Source organism: Macrosteles quadrilineatus, unplaced genomic scaffold (genome assembly GCF_028750875.1).
Source record: "Macrosteles quadrilineatus isolate MER2022 unplaced genomic scaffold, UCM_ALF_1.0 Scaffold_6__1_contigs__length_79288215, whole genome shotgun sequence".
In the NCBI taxonomy this organism is placed as follows: Eukaryota; Metazoa; Arthropoda; class Insecta; order Hemiptera; family Cicadellidae; genus Macrosteles; species Macrosteles quadrilineatus.
The window spans coordinates 39291512-39312958 of NW_026542599.1; the positions used below are offsets into that span (position 1 = coordinate 39291512).

The window sequence follows — 21447 nt, forward strand, 5'->3', positions numbered from 1 at the left end:
CATCTCATGTTATAAATATTGAATGATAGTTTTATAACAAGGTATAAGGTATATTTTGCAATGATAATGTATAAACAGATTATCACTCATAAATGATATACCACATGATATACAATTTTAGCTGATGTAGTTGACTTATAGTTAAATTCGTTTACCTATAAAGTCTGTTCCTATCACATATTTCACCTAATTTGACGAACTATGAAAATTTGTTAATAATAAAACAAATGAGTTTTATTAGCATATAGGAGTTGTGGACTTGTTTATAAAAGGAACTTTTCAAATCCTTTTTGCATGTTACCTTATACAGGGTGGCGCATAAAGAACGCATGGATTTGAGTTGAGTGGTGAGAGTAATAGGAGCGTAGTGGAGGGACTGGGCCTGGTTGTTTTGTAGGTTAGGGTGTCCAGTTTTAGTAGCAATGGTGCAGTGGTCCGTGGTACATCACATTTTTGCGGTAGAACATTTATTCAAAAGTAATTAAATCTGTTAAAACTGTTCAACAGCTTTTCTGCACAAAGTTCAATGTTCCGCGAGTCCTAAAAAATGTACGGTAAGGCCCAAGAATTCCCACTTTCGAAAGTTACACCAAACTTTAAGTTTCAAACTATGCAGTGGTTTTTGATGCAATTCTTTTGGGTCTTCTGCTGCCAAATAGCGCCAGTTTTGCTTATTAACATAACTATCCAAATGAAACTGCGCTCCATCATTAACATCATAAACAAAACGCCATCAGTGGCAAGAACATCAGCCATTCTTTCAAAACAGTTTCCATTTTTCGTAATCACGTTCATAAACCTTCTGTACGATCATAATTGTTAAGGATGAAATTTTAACTCATCTTTCAGGTTGCCCTGCAACGAGCGTCAAGACAAGCACACAGTTGGAGCGCATCGCCTAGTGTAGCGGGAGGGCTTTGAATAACAGACGCCCTTACTCTGTCGACATTTTGTGGAGTTCGCGCCATGCAAGGACGACCAAACCACTTCTGCTTCATAGCTGATTCAGTTGTGCGAAAAGAAGCTACCCAACAAAGTATTGTGTTGCGATCGGGTTTCGTTTTGAACCATTGAACTGTTATATCAGATTCATTATTTTTTAATAAACGTTCTACAGCAAAAACGCGATGCGCCAGGTTGATTGCACCATTACTACTAAAACTGGACGCCCTAACCTACAAAACAACCAGGCCCTGTCCCTCCACGGACGCTCTTATTGCTCTCATCACTCAACTCAAATCCATGCGTTCTTTATGCGCCACCCAGTATAATTATGTATCGTTAGATTAAATATGTACAATCTAGCAAATTTATAAAGAGCTATGCGATATACAGAATTGTATCTGATTTACAAAACAAAACAATACTCTTGTTTATTGGTTGATTAGCTGAACCTAACTTTATTTAATGAAATAACTAATGAAGCTTCAAATTACCGAATTACTATCAAAGTGATCACTTGTAGCTTTAATAAAACTAACTAAACTACTCAAAACAGCAACCATTTAGCTTAAACCATTTTTATTTTAACATACTTATGTATCGTAAGACTATAAACGATAAACACTATAAATAAAAGAAAATTGTGCTATAACATGCATTGCTGTTAGAGTTACCTCAGTTTATATTTAACCAATCACATATAAAGGCCTCCATATCTATCACAGAAGTAAGAACGCTTAATCTCCCCCACCGTTCTCAACCCTTAGCTAAGGTTACCAAAAACGAAGTTTCTTTGTAAACCTTCCCAAGAGATTTTTCCCTTAACTCAAAGTGTTCTTTCTTTCAACTTTCCTTTATATTTCAAAATATTTGTAGTTTTATTTGGTTTTAATTTATTGAGGATAGAGGATGTTTGTATCGTGGCAAAAAAATAGTTTTGGTTTTTTTAAGAAATACTTATACCTACGAAAGTATCTAAATTAATTTAAAACCCTAATCTGACGAGTTTTCAATATAAATCCAAATACTGGTTCCTTGTTTACCTTTGAATAATATTTGCATACATTTATAGCGTTCATAACAGTATCACTAAACATCTCTAGTCTCTTTTCAAAATGCAAAGCTTATAATTATAATGAAGATGCATTAAGTGTTATACAACATATAGTTAACGTATAGTTTATAATAAATTGTGTTGAATTATTATCGTTAGAGTTATCATTATGTTACCTATTTATGTTCCCACACCCTTAGGATGCTTAAACAAATCTTAACGATATTTCTCGTAACGCCGTTTAAGGGTTCTTTATTATCTGTAAAAAGTGCAGTAGTTTTTTTTTTACGTGGGAAAGCCAAGAGGAATACACTTGTTAGGCAAAATGTCTGCAGCTGACAAAATAAATGTTTCGCTATTTTCCAGATAGGATTTTTTAAACACTTGTCTTCAACAGAAAATTATATATGTCTGCTAGTTAAAAAAATAAATAGTTTTCAGACTAAATGTATAACACTAAATATATCCTACGTAAAATTGCATATACCATTCTAAAGCCCAACTTTAGAGTGGTATAATAATATAACAATACTGACCACTAATTATTTACATAAAAAAATTTCATAGTAACCAATTTAAAACTCAGAACCAATAACAATACAATAATGCATAACGTGTAAATATACCATATTTTAAACAACTATTGTGTCTTGAAGAATTATTTAAGATTAGAACCATTTATTTATATTTTTAATTTTAGGTACAGTAGTTTTACTAAATCCATCCTAGTAAATAAATAAACGTGTGTACGAATATATTTTTTATACTGTTCAATGTAGAAATACAAGTACATTGTTATCTTGTAAAATAGTCCTTACTCTTTTACATACAATAGAGTGTGAAGTTTCACCTATCAAACAACTGCAGGATTGTTCACAGATTCAATACAAGTTTTAATGTATTTTGTCTTTACAAATAGGATTACTGTCTCAGGCTCATTAAGTAAACGCATACTATATTCTGTTAAAAAAAAAATTGGTTGTTTAAGGATAAGGTTTCTTGGGTTAGCCTACCACAATTCTTATAAATGTACACATCAACTGATCATCTGTCAGCTGTTGTTTCATAGTTAGGGTAAAGTGGAGGGAATAAAATGGCTTCCCCCCAAACCGCCGGACTTTTGTGAACGAAGTTAAACATTAATAAGTTTTATATTTACTGTAATCAATTTAGGATAATTATATATCAAGTAAACAAAATCATATTGCATTGGTATAGAGAACTTAAATGTAAATTATGGTTTGTAAGTTAACAGGTAAATTGTTAATACGATTTACATAGTCGTACAAAAAACATAAAAGTGAGCCGGAAAAATAAGTCTGAATTTCCGAAATGTTATAATATACTTCTTATAACAAAACATTACATTTTTTTTCTATATTTAAATATAATCATAATTTGTAAATAATTTGTTTCATGCAATAGCAATTGCGCACAATTACAATGAGTTTTAAAAGCTGTTGTAAATGCAATAGTAATTGTATACAATTAACTACTCTTCTGATTAAAAATATTATATTGACCCATGATTTGTATTGAGATTAAACACACTAAATTTTATTTATATCAATAAAAAAGAATACAATGAACTATTTGGTTACAATATAATTACTAGACGGCTGGGTACGCAAATAATTGACCATCATAGTAATCATCTGTTCCGTTTAAGGGACCCATAAATAACTATTGTATAGATAAATACAAAGGTGACGCCGGACTAATTATTACTTTTTTGTCCATTTACCAAGAGTTATGGACACAAAATGGCTAGTAAAAAGATTTTTAAAACGCTCTAAATGTTAGTAAAGCTAAAAGGTTTTAATAGAATCGTCGGCGATAACACTTATGTTCGCGATGCAATAACAAACAACTAGGTAAAGTGTGAAACTCATATAAACTTTTGTAATATCCGCGGACTCGAAGCATATGTAATAGGTTTTATAACACTTAGCTGCGTATGTTCAAAACTCATCGTGCTAAAAGTTTTTTTTTTTCCTTTTTGTTGAATAGTAAATAATTAACGGTAGATAAAACAGTACGATGATGCAAATATTCATACGTAAACTAATTTTAAATTTGTATTAATATATTTTGGTCTTAACCAAGCAATAGCAGTTAAATTACAGATGTGAAACTAGGCTCACAGCGTAGAGTTTAGAGAGATAAAAACTATTTTTTTCGTATACAAGTTATCGGTTCTTACGAGGGCCAAAGTAAAGCACCTTTTAGTAAATATAAAACAGGTTTCTTGTACAACTTACAACCAATGGTTTTTGCCTCACTACACTATTTTATAGACTCTCCATGCATGAAATTAGTCTGGAAAGCAGCTGTTTGCCGCCTGCTAGATCAAATGAGGATTGTTTTACGTACTACTGTAAGAAATATTTACCAAAAAACCAGCTGATTATAAGGTGAGTGGTGCAATGAGTATTTGGAGCAATTAGTCGATGCTTCCCAATTAGTGGAGAATGAAAGCTTATAAACAAAAACATAACCAAACCTAGAAGTTAAGAATAGTGATTGTGAAGTCCGTTAGTCGGTAGGAATACATAACGGAATTTTGCGGTTGTTTTATTGTAAAGTTGAGATAGAGACCTTTGGTTTTCGCCAATATTCTTTTTAATTAATGGCCTTTAAAATGATATGCTACTTGATAGATGTTGCTTTTTAAAAATTTGAAGTTACGAGTAGAAAATCTAAGGTACGAGCCTTGGCGAGTGCCTGAAAAACTTCTACGAGTGTCGTTAACACTATTTACGCGAGTTACGTACACTACTTTACTTACGACGGGGTTTTAATTACTAAAAATCACTACTCATAACTTCTAAGAGAGGTTATGTTTTTGTTTATAACCTCTAATTGCCACTGACAGTGATGCAAGGAAACATTCTATCAAATACCAATTGCACCAATCAACAATTAAATTGGCCTGAACAGCTGATTAGTTGAATTTCGAATCATGACAATTTTGCTTCTCCCCTCTCAATCCTTGAACCTCATTGGTCTGTTACAGGTGTTGTTATGAGTAAAACTATGCTGTTATAAAGCTAAACAATGCTGTTATGAGATACTTTTCAATTCTAAAAACTGTACTGAAACGTCTACTTTAAATAACGGTCGTAGGTAAAAGATGTATGAGTGAAAATCTAGCTAGACCTTATAATAAGTGTTTTCCTTTTTCGGTTAAGTTATGCTTACTGTAAGAATGGCTAAAACCGTTTTTTTTTGTGTAACGTCAAACTTGTGTTTGATTGGTAATTAAATGACTGCGCCCTACTGGGATCAAACTAGCAAACCTCAGGTTTTAAGGTGAGAACTAAACTTTCAAACTATTGACAGTCCTTGTAATCAAAGTAATATTTGATGTAAAAACAACGTAGTCCAGTGCATTTGATTTCTATTATTTAAATACTTTTATGGCAAAGTGCATTCAAAGTCCAAAAATAAATTTTTAAATTCAGATTTATATTTTGTTTATTAAAGCCTTTCTTAAACCTGATTAGATGTATTGTGTCGAATGTTTTTAATTTTTTTTTTATGATAGAGTATAAATCTGTATTAGACGTTCTTATTATGTTTTTGTTCATTTTTAGGAAAAAAGTCTTGGCGAGTACGTAAGACACTTAACACTTTTAGTTTTTATGATACATTAAAAATCAAATATATTTATTCTTCCCCCCTTAGAACACATATACAAGTTTTACGAAAGCATATTTTTACAAAAACGTTATAAGCTAAAGGTTGTCATAATAATTGTCTGATAGTTCAATTATAATTTTATTACTATCAATGACCTTTATTATGTTACAACGTGACAAAAAATATAATCATTTTGTTTGTATGTGTTTAATTAAAGTTATTTGTTAATATATTTCGATTCAAGCACATAGGCTTTCCTACAATAGAGAACAACAAATCCATTCAACGCACCAGGGTGTATTGCGTACCAAGCAGGAATTTCATTTAATTAGAACATTCAACTCACGAAGTTCACTTACAAAGAGGCCATGAGCAATATACCTCTGAATGATGTTCACTTTCTGCTGTAAGCCAAATATCTCAATATTATATCGTATAATATAGCTGCATTTTTTGATCAGTTTCTGGTTTTATATTTTGAAATCTAGAATGACTTAGTTCAAAATAATTTTTGATCATTCGAAGATTTAAAATGGTAAGTTACTTATAGGTTGAATTGGTATTATTGAATTGGTTTTTCTCTAACCCTCCCATTATTTGTTGAAACAACCTTGGCAAAATTGGCTAAATATGTTAAGCCGTTAGTGAGTTATAATGTTATAACATTGTGTAATGTGTTATAATTGCATCTATCTACAATATACATGTAAATTGATATCTTTAATTGTATGGGTATTTATAATTCATAAGCAAAATTAAATCACAAAAAGGAGTGGTGAATGGTTCAGGGAGATTTAATAATAGTGTTAAAAAGCAAAATGTTTAGCCAGCACGATAAATGTTTTAAAATGAATCTGCGACGCGAGTTTTAACTGAATCTTGATTGATTTATTTATTTATTTTTTTTGTCCTAGGACGCTAGGCACGAGCCTGGGATTGTTTTTCACATTACTTCAGGCTAGACCTAGGGGTTGCGGCATTATCACTTAAAAAATACAAAATCCATTAATCCATAAAATCCATTAATGACTTGGCGGGGATCGAACCCGGGACCTCAGGGACTGAAGTCCCGCGCTCTAACCACTCCGCCAGCTCGCTCCCCCTGTTCAGTTCTTTCACCTAAGTTTTCTTTAGCCTGTTTAGAACAGCTGATAATTTTAAAATGGTTCATAATATTCTAAAAATAAATATTCCTTTCTGTTCTTCTTGTAATCATGGTTTACTATTTTTTCTCCCTTAATATTTCATTAATACTTAAACAACAACAATATTAAGCTCAATACTTAAATACTTAAACAAACACTCCACACCCCCATTGATTTATTTATTAGAAAACTATACTTTATAGGTACAGCAAATAATTTGAGACCCATATATTGTTACACGCTCATAAATTTATTATTAGGCCCATACTGATAACATTTACCGTTTTATATTGTCTTAAGTGTTTAAACTGTATCCATTTACATAGGTTTCTTATGATTACATATAAATTGTATGTGCATGTACAAACATTGAAGCACTCTATAAACTCTTTAAATTTAACTACATATTACTGTTTGGTTCTGTTAATAATAATTATCCACGCTTGCTGTTTCCATCGATGATTTTGAGCAAAATCTGATTAAACTTTTATTTTATGGAATTTAACACTTTTTCAATCTTAAATTAAGAACTCCATTGTTTCAACACATGGGCAGCAAAAAAAATATTTTAAGCTACCATTTGCATGATTATAAATAATTAAAAAAGTAAAAATAATATAATACACCTTTTTTTAATGTCAGCTATATTTCTCATTTTTCAACCCCACCCACTTACATATCCCAAGAGTTCACTGATTCATAGAGCTCACAATACATGTGCTTGTTATTTTATTACCGAAAACAATACGCTAGAATCACTTGTTCTTCACTAAAACTTCCCTGTTTCACTAATAAGACCTAACGAAAAGTTTTAATTTTTATGAGTTTTATTATCCTTTTTAAATCTATTTAGTTTTTTTTCCATTACAATATTACATATGTATTGCAAAGATGTATTTTCAATCCTTTTCAAAGGGTTTGAATCAATATTGTGGCATCGTCGGAATTTTGATTGATCTACGAGTGATTTATATATACCGTACAAATATTAATAGTGATTCCATTTAAACTTTTATGTTTTGCAGGTTATATTTTCTCAATGTATCTTAAACCTTTCAACGTCAAGTGGTTTTGTAATGATAGCACAGTAGTGGAAACAATGGGTCATAAAATAATGTTAAGCCTTATTGTTATGGATGTACTTAAACGTGCAATATCTTTGTCCTAGATTCCTTGGACTACATTCATCTTGTATTTAATACTAACATTCATAGCATGAGGACTTCATATAATCTGATAAATAAAAAGAAATACATAATACATATCCGTATAAACAAATAAAACGATGAATTTAAAATTATTGAAAATTTATAGTTTTTTTTCTCGTTTATATTTAGATAAAGTATATTTTTATTAGTTTGTAGTATATTTTTACTGTTGATTAAATTTGCAAGGTTTGAATAGTAACAATTTAAGGTTATTAGTTTAAAGTAAAAATTGTCAAAGCTGTGTATATTAAAATCATCCTTGCTATTACATATAAACCAACTTTGAAAACGCATTAAGAACAAACGGAATAGCTCTGATGAGCTTAACAATAACTACTAATTTGAAATAATAACTTCGCCAATATATCCGAATTTTTAATTTTTATGAGGCCTTTCGCCAGCTATGCTGGCATCATCAGACACATCACAAAACTGAAGGTTATGTTTGTGTTTACAATTATAAATTTTAAAGAATATAACATATGTGTAGTTAAAAATAAATACTATTATGTTAAATACATTTAGCTAAAGTTACAAAAATAAATCATATATGTATAAAAATGAAATATCTAGTAGAATTAGCTTATAACCTTGTAAATTTAGAATTTAGTAATGTAATATTTTGAATTGGACCGTTATCATTATTTACCAAATTGTAATTTTATTTATACATAATGATTCCCATGCATTTAGTTCATTGGATTTTGTTATATTTTTTTGTGATTTAGTATTATTGATTGATATTGTGTGGTCCGTTTCTAAGCAATGTTTTGCTATTGCTGATTTTTTAGGTCTGTTGTGTGTTCTTTGAATCTAGTTTTAATATTTCTTTTTGTTTGTCCAACATACTTCATCTCACAACTGTCACACTGAATTTGATAAATGCCAGATTTTGATGTATTTTCTAATTTACTTTTTGGATTTCCAAGAATGTTTATAATTTATGTTTTTCGCTTTAAATGAAACCATTAATTCAGCATTTTTCTGAAACGTTTTCTTGACGTCTTTATATCGCTTAGTATGGGTAGCGCTTACCCATTTCTTCTTTACTTTGATTGGTTCCAGTTTAGTTCTTTTCTTTTTCTCATTTCTTTTTAAAACTTTTGTCAACATATTTTCTAAAAAGCAACATACCAAATTAAAAACATTCTTGGAAATCCAAAAAGTAAATTAGAAAATACATCAAAATCTGGCATTTATCAAATTTAGTGTGACAGTTGTGAGATAAAGTATGTTGGACAAACAAAAAGAAATATTAAAACTAGATTCAAAGAAAAAACTTCTCACATAACACACAACAGACCTGAAAAATCAGCAATAGCAAAACATTGCTTAGCCTCTTATTGCCCAAATTATTATACAAATGAGTTAAAAGTTATTTCCTATCGTTTTTATGTTTAATAAGGTTTAATATTAACTAGTAATTTTTTTCAAATTTTTTATTACACGTTGTATACCTTTTTTGGGTACGTGTAAAATTTTACACATCGGGCAGTTAGGGAGTTATCGCATTATAAATAAAATGATTTTTTTTCAGGTTATAAAATGTGTTTTACTTGTGACTATTTGTAAAAATACAATGCAAGAAAGCTTATGACTATAAAGATAACTTGTAAAAACAGCTTCCTTCATGTACCAAAGACCACAAACTCTATTATATATGAAAAGTTGAAGTGAAGCAGTTTCTTTCCTTAGTTAGGCAAAGATGTACTTGACATTTTCCACACTTAATTGTACTCTGTCCTTTACATCCAGGTTTCTTGCACCTCTGCCTATCTCCAGTGGCGATTGGCCAGTGACCAATGCCATCTCTTCTCTCGTTGAAGCATGGAATAGGTTTTGCTGGGCCTCGATGCTTCTTTTGTTCATAATCAGCATCCACTCTGTCATACGAAGGGCGTCCTCTTTTTCTCTCACTATCCTTTCCTTCCCTGCATAAAGCACTGAAGATTTCACTTTTGAACTCAAGCAGGTCCACAATATACTTCTTTGGAAGGTTTCTCCTGTGACAATCATTTCTGTACCTCAACCACCCATTCACAATAGCCATGTCAACAAAATGAAAAATAAGTCTCAGGTAGTACTTTTTTGATCTTATTTTTATCCTGTAGTACGCTATCAGCCCATTTAGAAGATCCACTCCTCCCATGAATTTGTTGTATGTCTTTATCATTCTAGGACAAGGCACGTCTACATTTCTTTTTGATGATCTGTCAAATCTTGTAATTTGAGAGACAGGCATTGCACTCTCAAAAGTACTGGCGATTGTTACACCTCGGTTGTCCAACCACTTCAAAGCTCGCACATCCACACCTTCGAAATTTACTTCAACTTCCACCAGAGAACCTCTTCCATTCTGTTTCATTTCACTGTCTTAGGGAAAAGTTAGCCCAGGAAACCTTTCCTTCTGGATTGTTCCTAAAGCTCCGATTCCATCTTGTGCCAAAGTAGTAAATAACCGAAGTGAGGCAAACCAGTTGTCGAAATATACTAAATATCCTTTATGCTTTGGGACAACTTGTGTCATTCTCAAAACAACATTCGAACTCGCACCCAGATCAGGAGCTCCTGTCACAGGTTCAATGTGTCCAGTGTATACTTCGAAATTGTGAACCAAACCTGTGGTATCACAAAGTATAAACAGTTTATAACCCCACTTATAAGGCTTCTTAGGGTTGTATTGTTTCAGTCCCGATTTTCCTTTGAATGGCACAATCTGTTCATCCACACATAGCATCTATGGCTTTGGTAAGGCTTGAAACTTTGCTTGAAAATGATCGATAAGTGGTCTTACTTTGAATAATTTGTCTCTGTCTGGATGTCCAACTGGTAGAATGTTGGCGTTGTCGTTACAATGAATGTTTCTTTTTATTTCTTCCCATCTGTTTCGTGACATTACTGAGCTGACTTTTTCCACATTCGTATTTTTAGCCCAAAACATTCTTGATCGTGGTAAGCGGTAAATAGACATTCCAACGCAAATCCCCAAAAACTGCTCTAGTTCATTCTTTGACATGTTTAGTGGCTTGTTTGGGTCTTTCTGGACACTGTAAAGGTTGGACTGATTTACCATACTGTCCAAAATGTCTGTGTCAAAAAAATATCTAAAATAATCTATTGGGGTTTGAATTTCCCCTAGTTCAGTTTCGACGTCATCCCATATTACCGGTGGTTTTTCACTTGAGTCTGCGTCAACTTCAATCCATTTTGGAAGATCCTTTTTTTTCGTTTTTCCCTTCGAACCTCTTGCACCTCCTTTGCTTGTTTGTATTTGATGTATTAGATCTTCATTTGTATTTGATCCATTTTCCCGATTTAGATTCACACCAGCACCTGAAATTCATTCATGGGAATATAATAAAACTGAATAGGCCTATTATGTACATAGTAATACAGTATGTATAACTATCGTAAACAAGTTTTCATGAGAGATAACCGATCAACGAGACAATTTAGTAATGATTAAAATAAAATATTACCTGAAGTGTTTCTCTGGCAATAGTCATGCTCAGTAGCTCCAGGCATACTGGTGATACGCCGGAGTCCAGTAGTATTACATGTAGCGCCAGATGTCGTGGGCATGTCTGGATCAAATTCGGCTGGATCGTCCGGATTGTCGCCATCATCATCATCTATGAAACGCCTACTACTTAGACCACCAACTATTCGCTGTAGACGATCTGTATTTGCATGTTCAATGGGCTCATAATCGGGATCAGCGTCGCTGTCATCCATGGCACTCTCATCGCTGTCTTCTGGAATAAGGAAGGCTTCCTTCAATCTTCCTGGTGCATTCCGCACAAGTCTTCTTGGCCGATCCATCTAGAAAAGATAAGATGGTATAAGTTTGCGTTTCAATAAACCTTATACATATGTTCTGTAGTTGCCCATAGTGTAATAAACTACACAAACCTTCTGTCAGTCAGAATATCCATTGCTGCCCAATGTGTAAAAAATTACACAAACCAATTTTGGTCGATATTATGTAAATTAGAATATATTAGATCAAAGTTATATGCTAGGTATGATCTACAAACACTATAATGACTAAATTAAATTTTTATTTGGCTAGACTCACCTGTTTTTATGGTCTTTTATATGTTGTAAACAACATAACCTCCAAAAAGCGTCAATAATGGGATGCACCAAATGTGGAAGTGAGCTTGATCACTGAAAAAAGCTCCAGTGCTGCCAACTCAACAAAACTTTTTCACCAGTAGTGTAGAAACATGAAAAAACTGTTTCCATAGAGATACAAAATTAAAAAACAATGTAGTAAATACAATTGTAGAACGTGTAAAAAATTACACAATGGGCAATAAGAGGTTAGAAACGGACCACACAATATCAATCAATAATACTAAATTACTAAAAAATATAACAAAATCCAATTAACTAAATGCATGGGAATCATTATTTATAAATAAAATGAACAATTTGGTAAATAATGATAACGGTCCAATTCAAAATGTTACATTACTAAATTCTAAATTTACAAAGTTATAAGTTAATTCTACTTGATATTTCATTTTTATACATATATGATTTATTTTTGTAACTTTAACTAAATGTATTTAACAGAATAGTATTTATTTTTAACTACCCATATTTTATATTCTTTAAAATTTATAATTGTAAACATAAACATAACCTTCAGTTTTGTGATGTGTCTGATGATGCCAGCATAGCTGGCGAAAGGCCTCATAAAAATTAAAAATTCAGATATATTGGCGAAGTTATTATTTCAAATTAGTATTAATTCCAATATAAACAGTTCTTCTTGAAGATTAACAATAACTAACGCGTAATGTATCCTTTATTCACGGCCTCAGCAATGTCAGATGTGTAGTACTGTCTGTGACACATGATGGTGGTGGTGACATACAGAGATAAAGCTGTTATCATGTCTGATGAGTAACTAATACCCCAGCCTAAGCAATGTCAGATGTGTAGAACAATTTGTTACATGATGCCTGTGGGGACAGATATATCAACTAAGTAGTCAATTTATATATAATTAGCTGTCAAAAGTACAGGTGTCATCAGAAGGCATTTTAACATCGTAAAGATATCATTAAAAAAAAGCAAGCATTTTAATCAATTTGTACACTTTCACGTTGCATTAAACGATATTGATGCATTTAAAAACGAATACCTACGATAACAGAATATTGAGAAGATGATAACAGTGAGTTTGCTATTCAACGTCTCATATTTTATAGACATTTAAGGCTAATTAAGTTAATTACTTGTTTTTGTCATGATTTTAAATATTCTCCGTACTTTTTTACACGATTGGCATGTTCTTTGCAAAAGTACTCTTTCCTGAATAAAATATGTTTATGTCTAGTAATTGTTCATCTACATAGCCTATGGTGGGTAACTGTTATCATTTGTCAATACCTTGGCATTTATGTCATAAATTATAAATTGCGTTAACTTGTAGTTAAGCGTGAATCACTTATGCCATGTTTTACAGGAAATTACAAAATCCTGGTATCCTGGGTCCCAGTAAAGGTGTTACTAAAGAACCAATTACAACCCAACACAAAGCCAAGCAGTAACAGAGAAAGTTTGTTACGATCAGTTTGTAGAACAATGCTGCAGCATCTGCTGTTGTGGCATTGTTCTGGGGAATGTGTGTTAACTTTCTCTGTTTTACCTTATAATAAAGTTGCTACGTAACGTTATTAGAGATAATTATGACTATGTGGACGGTCAAATGCAAGGTTAAAAGAGGCCAGCAAAATATTCTATAACATTAACTTACTCTATATTTAAAATAAGCGAAAAGCTCTCTAAATTTAACTACACATTACTGTTTAGTTCTGTTAATAATAATTATTTACTCTTGCTGCTTCCATCGATGATTTTCAATGATTTTCCATCTTAACACTTTACAATACACAAAGTTTGTTATTACAAGAAATAAGAGTTTATATTATAGCGATTTAGATTATACAATAATTTTATAGAAATATTCAGTATTGATAAGTATGTACGTAATTTACGTAATACAAAATTCTGCCATACCTGGTTTAATATTAACGAAGTTTATTTTCATATAGCTTGAAGGACCTTGTATAATTTATTAAATGTCGTAATAGTATTCAGTTGTAACATAGTCAGTTTATATAGATAATCCATTTTCACAATCCTTAATATAGATATAAGACATATATTCTATTATCCAACGCAAAATATAGTTATTTATTCATTTTCACCACACTATGACGTTTTTGGCTGTATTACATACGTTTATTGGTGGCTGAAAGTTACGTTTTGCTGGCCATGCCAGCTGTCGCCAATTTGGGGACCGAGCAGGTTTTTACAGGCCGGGGCCGCAAAATCAGCTGTCCGCTTACTTACTTAAAACATGAATGCGTTTTAAATACACAATCAAATTCCATAGCATTGCAATATAGAATTGTTTTATTGTCACCGTTGCCTAGCAACTATTTATTTATATTTTTGCTGATTCCTCAAATTATTTCTCACATAACCTTAAAGTTGTAGTTGTGTTGACGATCAGTGTACATTATTATAGTGGTGAATAGTGGTAATAGGGTATAGTGTGGTGAAAAATAGCGTTCGTACCACGGACCGAAATGGTTTTGCAGCTCTCGATCGATTTAAGTTCTCGACTTCGTCTCGAACATAAAAACTATCTCGAGCCGGCAAAACCTCATTTTCGGCCCTAGGTACGAAATATACTATTGTACCACAGATCTTAAGTAATTATTATGAGTGTTAGAAGTTGTCAGTTATATAGTCAATGGTATTATATACAGCAAGTGATATAGTTTGAATCAGCTAACAGCTGTTATATATTTTATTCTTTGTACTTTTCCTTGCTAAGATTCAATTATGATTTAAATGCTTATTGTTATGAGTTCAATTGAAAATAAAGGTGTTGAAAGTAATAGCTCTCTGTTTTAACGTTATTTAAGCTTTTACCAACATAAATAGAATTCAACCTAATATTGAAGTGAATTCCAACATTATTGGCGACCGTGACAGGATTAAAACCAGTGCAAAAATGGATATATCAAAACTAAATCGAAGTAGAGGAGTCATCAGAAGAACCTTCACTAAAACAAGGACAGAACTTGAAGGTTTGATTAGTAGTGAAGATCGGGATTTAACTAAGATTGAAGCTTTAATGGATGTTTTAGCTACTCAATATGAATCCATAGCAAAACATGACTCAGAAGTGTTTGAACTCATGTTGTCAACTGAAGTAAATGACAATGACATGGACAAGGAGATGGAAAGCCAAAAGGACTATGCATTAGCTTTTCAACTAGCTAAGAAATCTGTAGAGAAACTCCTACAGATAAGCCTGGAGGAAGATAAGGTTTCTGTAAGTGGTCAATCACAGCCTTCATCAATTCAGGTAGGCCTAGGTTACCCTATGCATAACAACAGTGGATACAAGCTTCCCTTGATCAAATTCAAAGAGTTTGGGGGCGATCTTAAAGATTGGTTACCATTTTGGGCTCAGTTTTCTAAAATAGATTCTGATGAATCAATAAACCCTAATGACAAAATCCAGTATTTAGTTATGGCAACAATTCCAAACTCTGCAGCCAGAGAAGTGGTTGAAAGTTACCCAGCCACTGGAGAAATGTATCCCGAAGTAATTAAGAGTCTCAAAAGTCGTTTTGGTCGGGATGACTTGCTAACTGAATATTACATTAGGGAAATGTTGAAAATTGTAGTTTACCATGCTTCGTCAACCAAGAAGCTTTCCATTTCTGAATTATATGACAAACTGCAGTGTCATCTAAGAAACACTAGGGGTGTCCTCAGACACGTGTGCACCTATCCTCTTACCTCTAGTTTCATCTTGTTTGCCAGAAGATGTTTTGAAATTGTGGGAGAGATCTAGTTCTAATACCTTCAGTAGGCATAAGGACGAGAAAAATACGTCTAAAGACTTGTTAGAAAATCTTCTTAATTTTCTAAAAGGGGAAATTGAAGGGGAGCAAAAGGTCAAGTTAGCAATGTCTGGTTTTGGTTTCTCATCGACCCCAAGTAAAGAAAAGAATGACAGTAGGCAAAGTAAGGCAACTCCTCCCTTTGTAAATAAATCAAGTTGGCCTAATACAGCTACTGCTACAGAGCTATTTACTTCTGAAAAATGTGACAAATCAAATAGCCAAGGTTGTATATTTTGTACATTTTCTCACAAAAGTCAAGATTGTATCAAAGCCCAATCAATGCCTTTGTCAGAAAGAAAAGCATCTGTAAATAGTAAGAAAGCATGTTTTTGTTGCTTAAAACCTGGACATACTGCAAACAAATGTAGGACTAAGCCTAAGTGTATAGTTTGTAAAAAGTCTCACTTTGTCATCATGTGTGATGAGATTGATCAAATTAAAAAGCAGTCTAATGAATCAAATCCTAGTAGAGAGTTAACGGAACATGAAAATGTCAGTGTTCAACCTAAAAGAGACGAAACACTTGCAAACTTAAATACCTGTAATGTGTTGATGCAAACTTTACGTGTCAATGTAACGGGACCCAAAGGTATTTACTGTGCAAGAGCTCTGATTGATTCTGCATCTCAAAGATCATATATTTCATCCAGCTTAGCAGCCAAAGTAGGTTATGTTTCCACCAAAAATGAAAAGATTCAACATTCTCTTTTTGGGGGCAACAGTACAGGAGTAATTCATCATAATGTGTATGTACTACATCTTTCTTCATTAGATGACAAGTATAGATGCCACTTCGAAGTTCTAGACCAGAAGAAGATCTGCGGAAACATCTCACCAGTCGTACGAGGACCCTGGATCGAAGAGCTAGCCTTGCAGAACATCACCTTCAGTGACATTGACTCTTATGGTCCTATAGATGTACTAATAGGAGCAGATGTAGCAGGAAACTTATGGACAGGTGGTCACAAGGCTCTAGACTGTAAATTGGTTGCAGTAGAAACAAAGCTCGGATGGACATTGATGGGGAAAATCCCAAACAAGCAGCGTAGCAAGCAAGATGCAACGAGTTTAGTAACTTCTATGCTGACTACAGGTAAAATTAGTGACCTTTGGACTTTAGATACCTTAGGAATTCTAGATCCTTACGAGAAATGTTCAAGACAGGAATTAGAAGCCGAAACTCAGAAAACCTTTCTTGAAACAGTAAAAATCACCAAAGAAGGACGTTTTGAAGTTCGTCTCCCTTGGATGGCAGATCACTCTCCGCTATCAGACAACTATGACTTGGCTAAGAAAAGACTATCTTCAACAGTGAAAAAACTTAAGAAAGAAGACCTATACGACAAATACCAAGAAGTATTTGATGGGTGGTTGAATGAAAAGATTATAGAAGAAGTTCCAGCTGAAGAAATGCACCGACCTGCTCATTATCTACCACATCACCCTGTCTTAAAAGTTGGCAGTACTACGCCGATTCGTCCTGTGTTCGATGCCAGTGCGCATGAACATAAAGGTCCTTCTTTAAATCAGTGTTTGGAAAAAGGACCCAATCTTATCGAGAAAATTCCTTCAGTAATGGCTCGATTTCGACTGAAGAAAATTGGTGTAATAGCTGATATTCGAAAGGCATTTTTACAAATTGCTTTGAACCAAGCCGACAGAGACTTTTTGCGATTCTTGTGGACTACGAAGGAAGGACAACTTATAGTTTACAGACATTGTCGAGTTGTTTTTGGAGTTTCCTCGAGCCCTTTTTTATTGGAAGCTTCAATCAGACTTCTAATGGAAGAAATACTACTGGAAACTAAGCAAGGCAAGCGCAACTGGCCTTTGAAGTTAGTTGAAACCCTAGCTTCCAGCTTTTATGTTGACAACTGTGTGTGCAGCGTAGACAACTGGGAAGAAGCGCAGCAGTTTGTTGAAGTAGCAACTAAGATTATGTACGAGAGAAAGTTTGAACTTCGAGGGTGGGAGCTGACTGTTGACAATAACTCATTTTCATCGTCTCAACAAAAGTCAAACGTTCTAGGTCTGGTCTGGGATAGAGAATCAGATACACTAGAAGTTAATATTGCCAGCCTACAAGATATTGACACTGAAAAGATCACAAAGAGAATTATTTTGAGTACGGCACATCGCATCTTTGACCCAATCGGCTTTACATGCTGTGTTACCTTGATACCAAAGTTACTACTTCAACACACATGGGAAAAAGGCACAAGTTGGGATGAAGAAGTTGATCCAAAGACAAAAGATGGTTTCATGGAATGGTTAAAAGACATCCACTTCCTCAGTGAAATCAAGATACCTAGATGGTTACCTGGTACAAACACCATGACAAATTGGACACTCCACATATTTTCAGACGCCAGCCAGAATTCATACGCTTCAGTCGCTTTTTTGCGTATTGAGTTGGAAGATTATGTCAGGGTACAACTAGTTGCAGCAAAATCTAGGGTAGCACCAGTTACCAAATCGTCTAAGAAGATGACAATTCCTAGACTTGAATTGTTAGCGGCTTCTATATCTGCTAGGTTGTATTCGACCATCGTTGATGACTACAAGTTACATGATGTAGTAACATATTTCTGGACTGACGCAACAACAGTTTTAGCATGGATTAAACGGGAAGATAATTGGAATGTATTTGTCAACAACCGAGTGTCAGAAATCAAGAGATTAACTTCACAGCATGAATGGAGATTTGTTCCCGGTAACAAGAATCCAGCTGATCTTCCCTCAAGAGGATGCTCTGCTCAGAAACTACTTGAGTCAAGATGGTGGGAGGGCCCAAGTTGGATTACAGAATCTCCAGAAAATTGGCCTCATCAAGAAGAAACTCCATACAATGAGGATGATATTAACAGTGAAAAGAAAAGGACTGTTATTTCTGCTGTTAACAATGTCACAGACAATGAGTGGTTGTACATGAATTGTTCGACATACAAGAAAGCTGTTAGAACAATAGGATGGATTTATCGGTTCAAAAACAATACTTTAATGAAGAACAAGACTACCAAAAACTGTGACTTAACTTTAGAAGAATACACATTGGCAGAAGAAAAATTGATATCAATTATTCAATCAGAATCCTTTGAAGGAGTGACAGATGAAAAACTTAAGACTTTGATTCCATATGAAGACAGCAAAGGACTTTTGAGAGTGAAAACAAAGGTTAGCAATAGAGAGGACACAAATGACTTTTGTTATCCTATCGTTTTACCAAGTTCTAAGAATCAAATCGTTTTCAATTTAATCATGGACATACACGTAGACAACTGCCACGGTGGTAGTCAAATGATTTTGACAATAATTAGAGAACGATTTTGGATACTTGGCGGAAGGCGAAGTATAAAATCCGTCTTGAAAACATGTGTAATTTGTAAAAGACACACATCAAAACATGTTCAATCTCTACCAACCCCATTGCCACAAGACAGAGTACGAAGTGCTAAAGTGTATGAAGTGACTGGTGTTGATCTGGCTGGTCCACTATATTTGAAGATTGAGAAAGGATCTTCCAAAGCATGGGTGTGTATATTTACCTGCGGCGTCTACAGGGCAGTTCACCTTGAACTATTATCGTCCTTATCAACTACCTTTCTACCGATACCTTTCTCATGGGCCTAAGGCGATTCATCAGCCGACGAGGACGTCCTAGTATCATCTACTGTGACCAAGGCACAAACTTTACAGGAGCTAACAACACTTTGAGAGATCTAGATTGGCGTTCCATCGAGCGATATAGCACTGCTAAGAAAATCCAGTGGAAACATTCACCACCTACTGGACCCTGGTGGGGAGGTTGGTGGGAAAGACTAATTGGTATTTTAAAGAAACTGTTACGAAGAGTTTTGGGAAATTCTTGCGTCACTCGAGAAGAAATGGAAACCATACTTTGCGATTGTGAAGCAATTATGAATATGAGACCATTAACATATGTCTCAGAGAATCCTTCAGACTTGACACCTTTAACACCAAGTTTATTCTTACATGATGTGGAAGAAGTTGGAGTACCAGATCTCGACTTAATAGAAGCAACTGATCTCAATCAACGACTGAGATATCGTCAAAAATTGAAGCAAAATCTCAGGGAACGTTTTCACTCAGAATATTTGGGACAACTACAACTACATGGCAACAAGAAAAAACCTTATGAATTGAAAGTTGGTGAAATTGTTCTAATTGGAGGTGACGGAGTAAAGAGATTAAATTGGCCATTGGCGCGTGTTGTTGAATTAATCAAAGGAAAGGATGGAAATGTTCGACTTGTGAGGCTTCGTACGCAAAATGGCGAACTCATGAGACCAGTTCAAAGAATATTTCCACTAGAAATCAACTCACAAGAAGATAATATTACACAGGAACATCTTCGACAAGTTGCAAATGAGGAAAACTCAAGATCGACTACAATAAGGGAAATACCCCCTGAAGAAGATGTGTCAAATGTAGAACCTGTGTCAATCACAAAAGAAACCAGACGAGGAAGAGTCATATGTGTTCCGAAGAGATATAGAAACTAAACTTGAGAACATTACTAACAAATGAAAGAAACAAGGCAACTTAACTTCTCTTTTAAACAAAAATTGTTGATCAATAATTAATTGAAGTTCATTTCACTTGTAAATGTTCCATGAACTTGGTGGGAGGATGTTAGAAGTTGTCAGTTATATAGTCAATGGTATTATATACAGCAAGTGATATAGTTTGAATCAGCTAACAGCTGTTATATATTTTATTCTTTGTACTTTTCCTTGCTAAGATTCAATTATGATTTAAATGCTTATTGTTATGAGTTCAATTGAAAATAAAGGTGTTGAAAGTAATAGCTCTCTGTTTTAACGTTATTTAAGCTTTTACCAACATAAATAGAATTCAACCTAATATTGAAGTGAATTCCAACAATGAGTATTACCACAACCAACATTTAGTACACTCAACGTATAAATAGTCGATGGTGAATTTTCATTCTAAACATGATACTTTTATCGTTTGAAGTACATAATCATCATATACCCCACTGATCTTTGAAAACACCTGCTAAACTGCATACGTTCCCAACCGAACGTCTTCAACATGCTCCGTTTATCATCCATTCAGAGTCTTTGATGTGTTTATAACATTTTCTTTAAATTTTTTTCTTATCGATCCTAATATTTACATAAATTTATTCAAAGTATGTAATGTAGGTATTGAACACAAAACTATAGACTTTGGTACTTGTATATGTATTAAATACAAACTTGTTGCCTTTTGTTCACTTAAATCCATTTTCATCAAACTAATAATCGTCTCAAATACCATAGGAACAATTGTTTTTGAAATAATAATAATATAATATTTTGATAACAATGAATCGACTGATAACAAAATATTATATTATTATTATTTCAAAAACAATTGTTCCTTAATAGAGTATAAAAGTGTTCAAAAAACTCTTGGTAGTGAAATAATTTACATGAATTGTATAATTCAAGCTATGTGATTTACACAAGCTATACTTTAGCAAAAGT

The 21447-nt window shown here is 33.4% G+C and overlaps 2 protein-coding genes across 2 annotated transcripts in view; both read left to right on the forward strand.

Moving 5' to 3' along the window:
* LOC128996846 (zwei Ig domain protein zig-8-like) overlaps window positions 1–21447 on the forward strand; it is a 315132-nt gene that overhangs the window by 85970 nt on the left and 207715 nt on the right. The window lies entirely within an intron of this gene.
* Window positions 15217–20457, forward strand: LOC128997473 (uncharacterized). The gene is made up of 4 exons (XM_054423112.1): window positions 15217–15354; window positions 15581–15620; window positions 16707–19108; window positions 20299–20457. Exons 1-4 carry the CDS (start codon window positions 15217–15219, stop codon window positions 20455–20457), a joined length of 2739 nt encoding a protein of 912 aa, XP_054279087.1.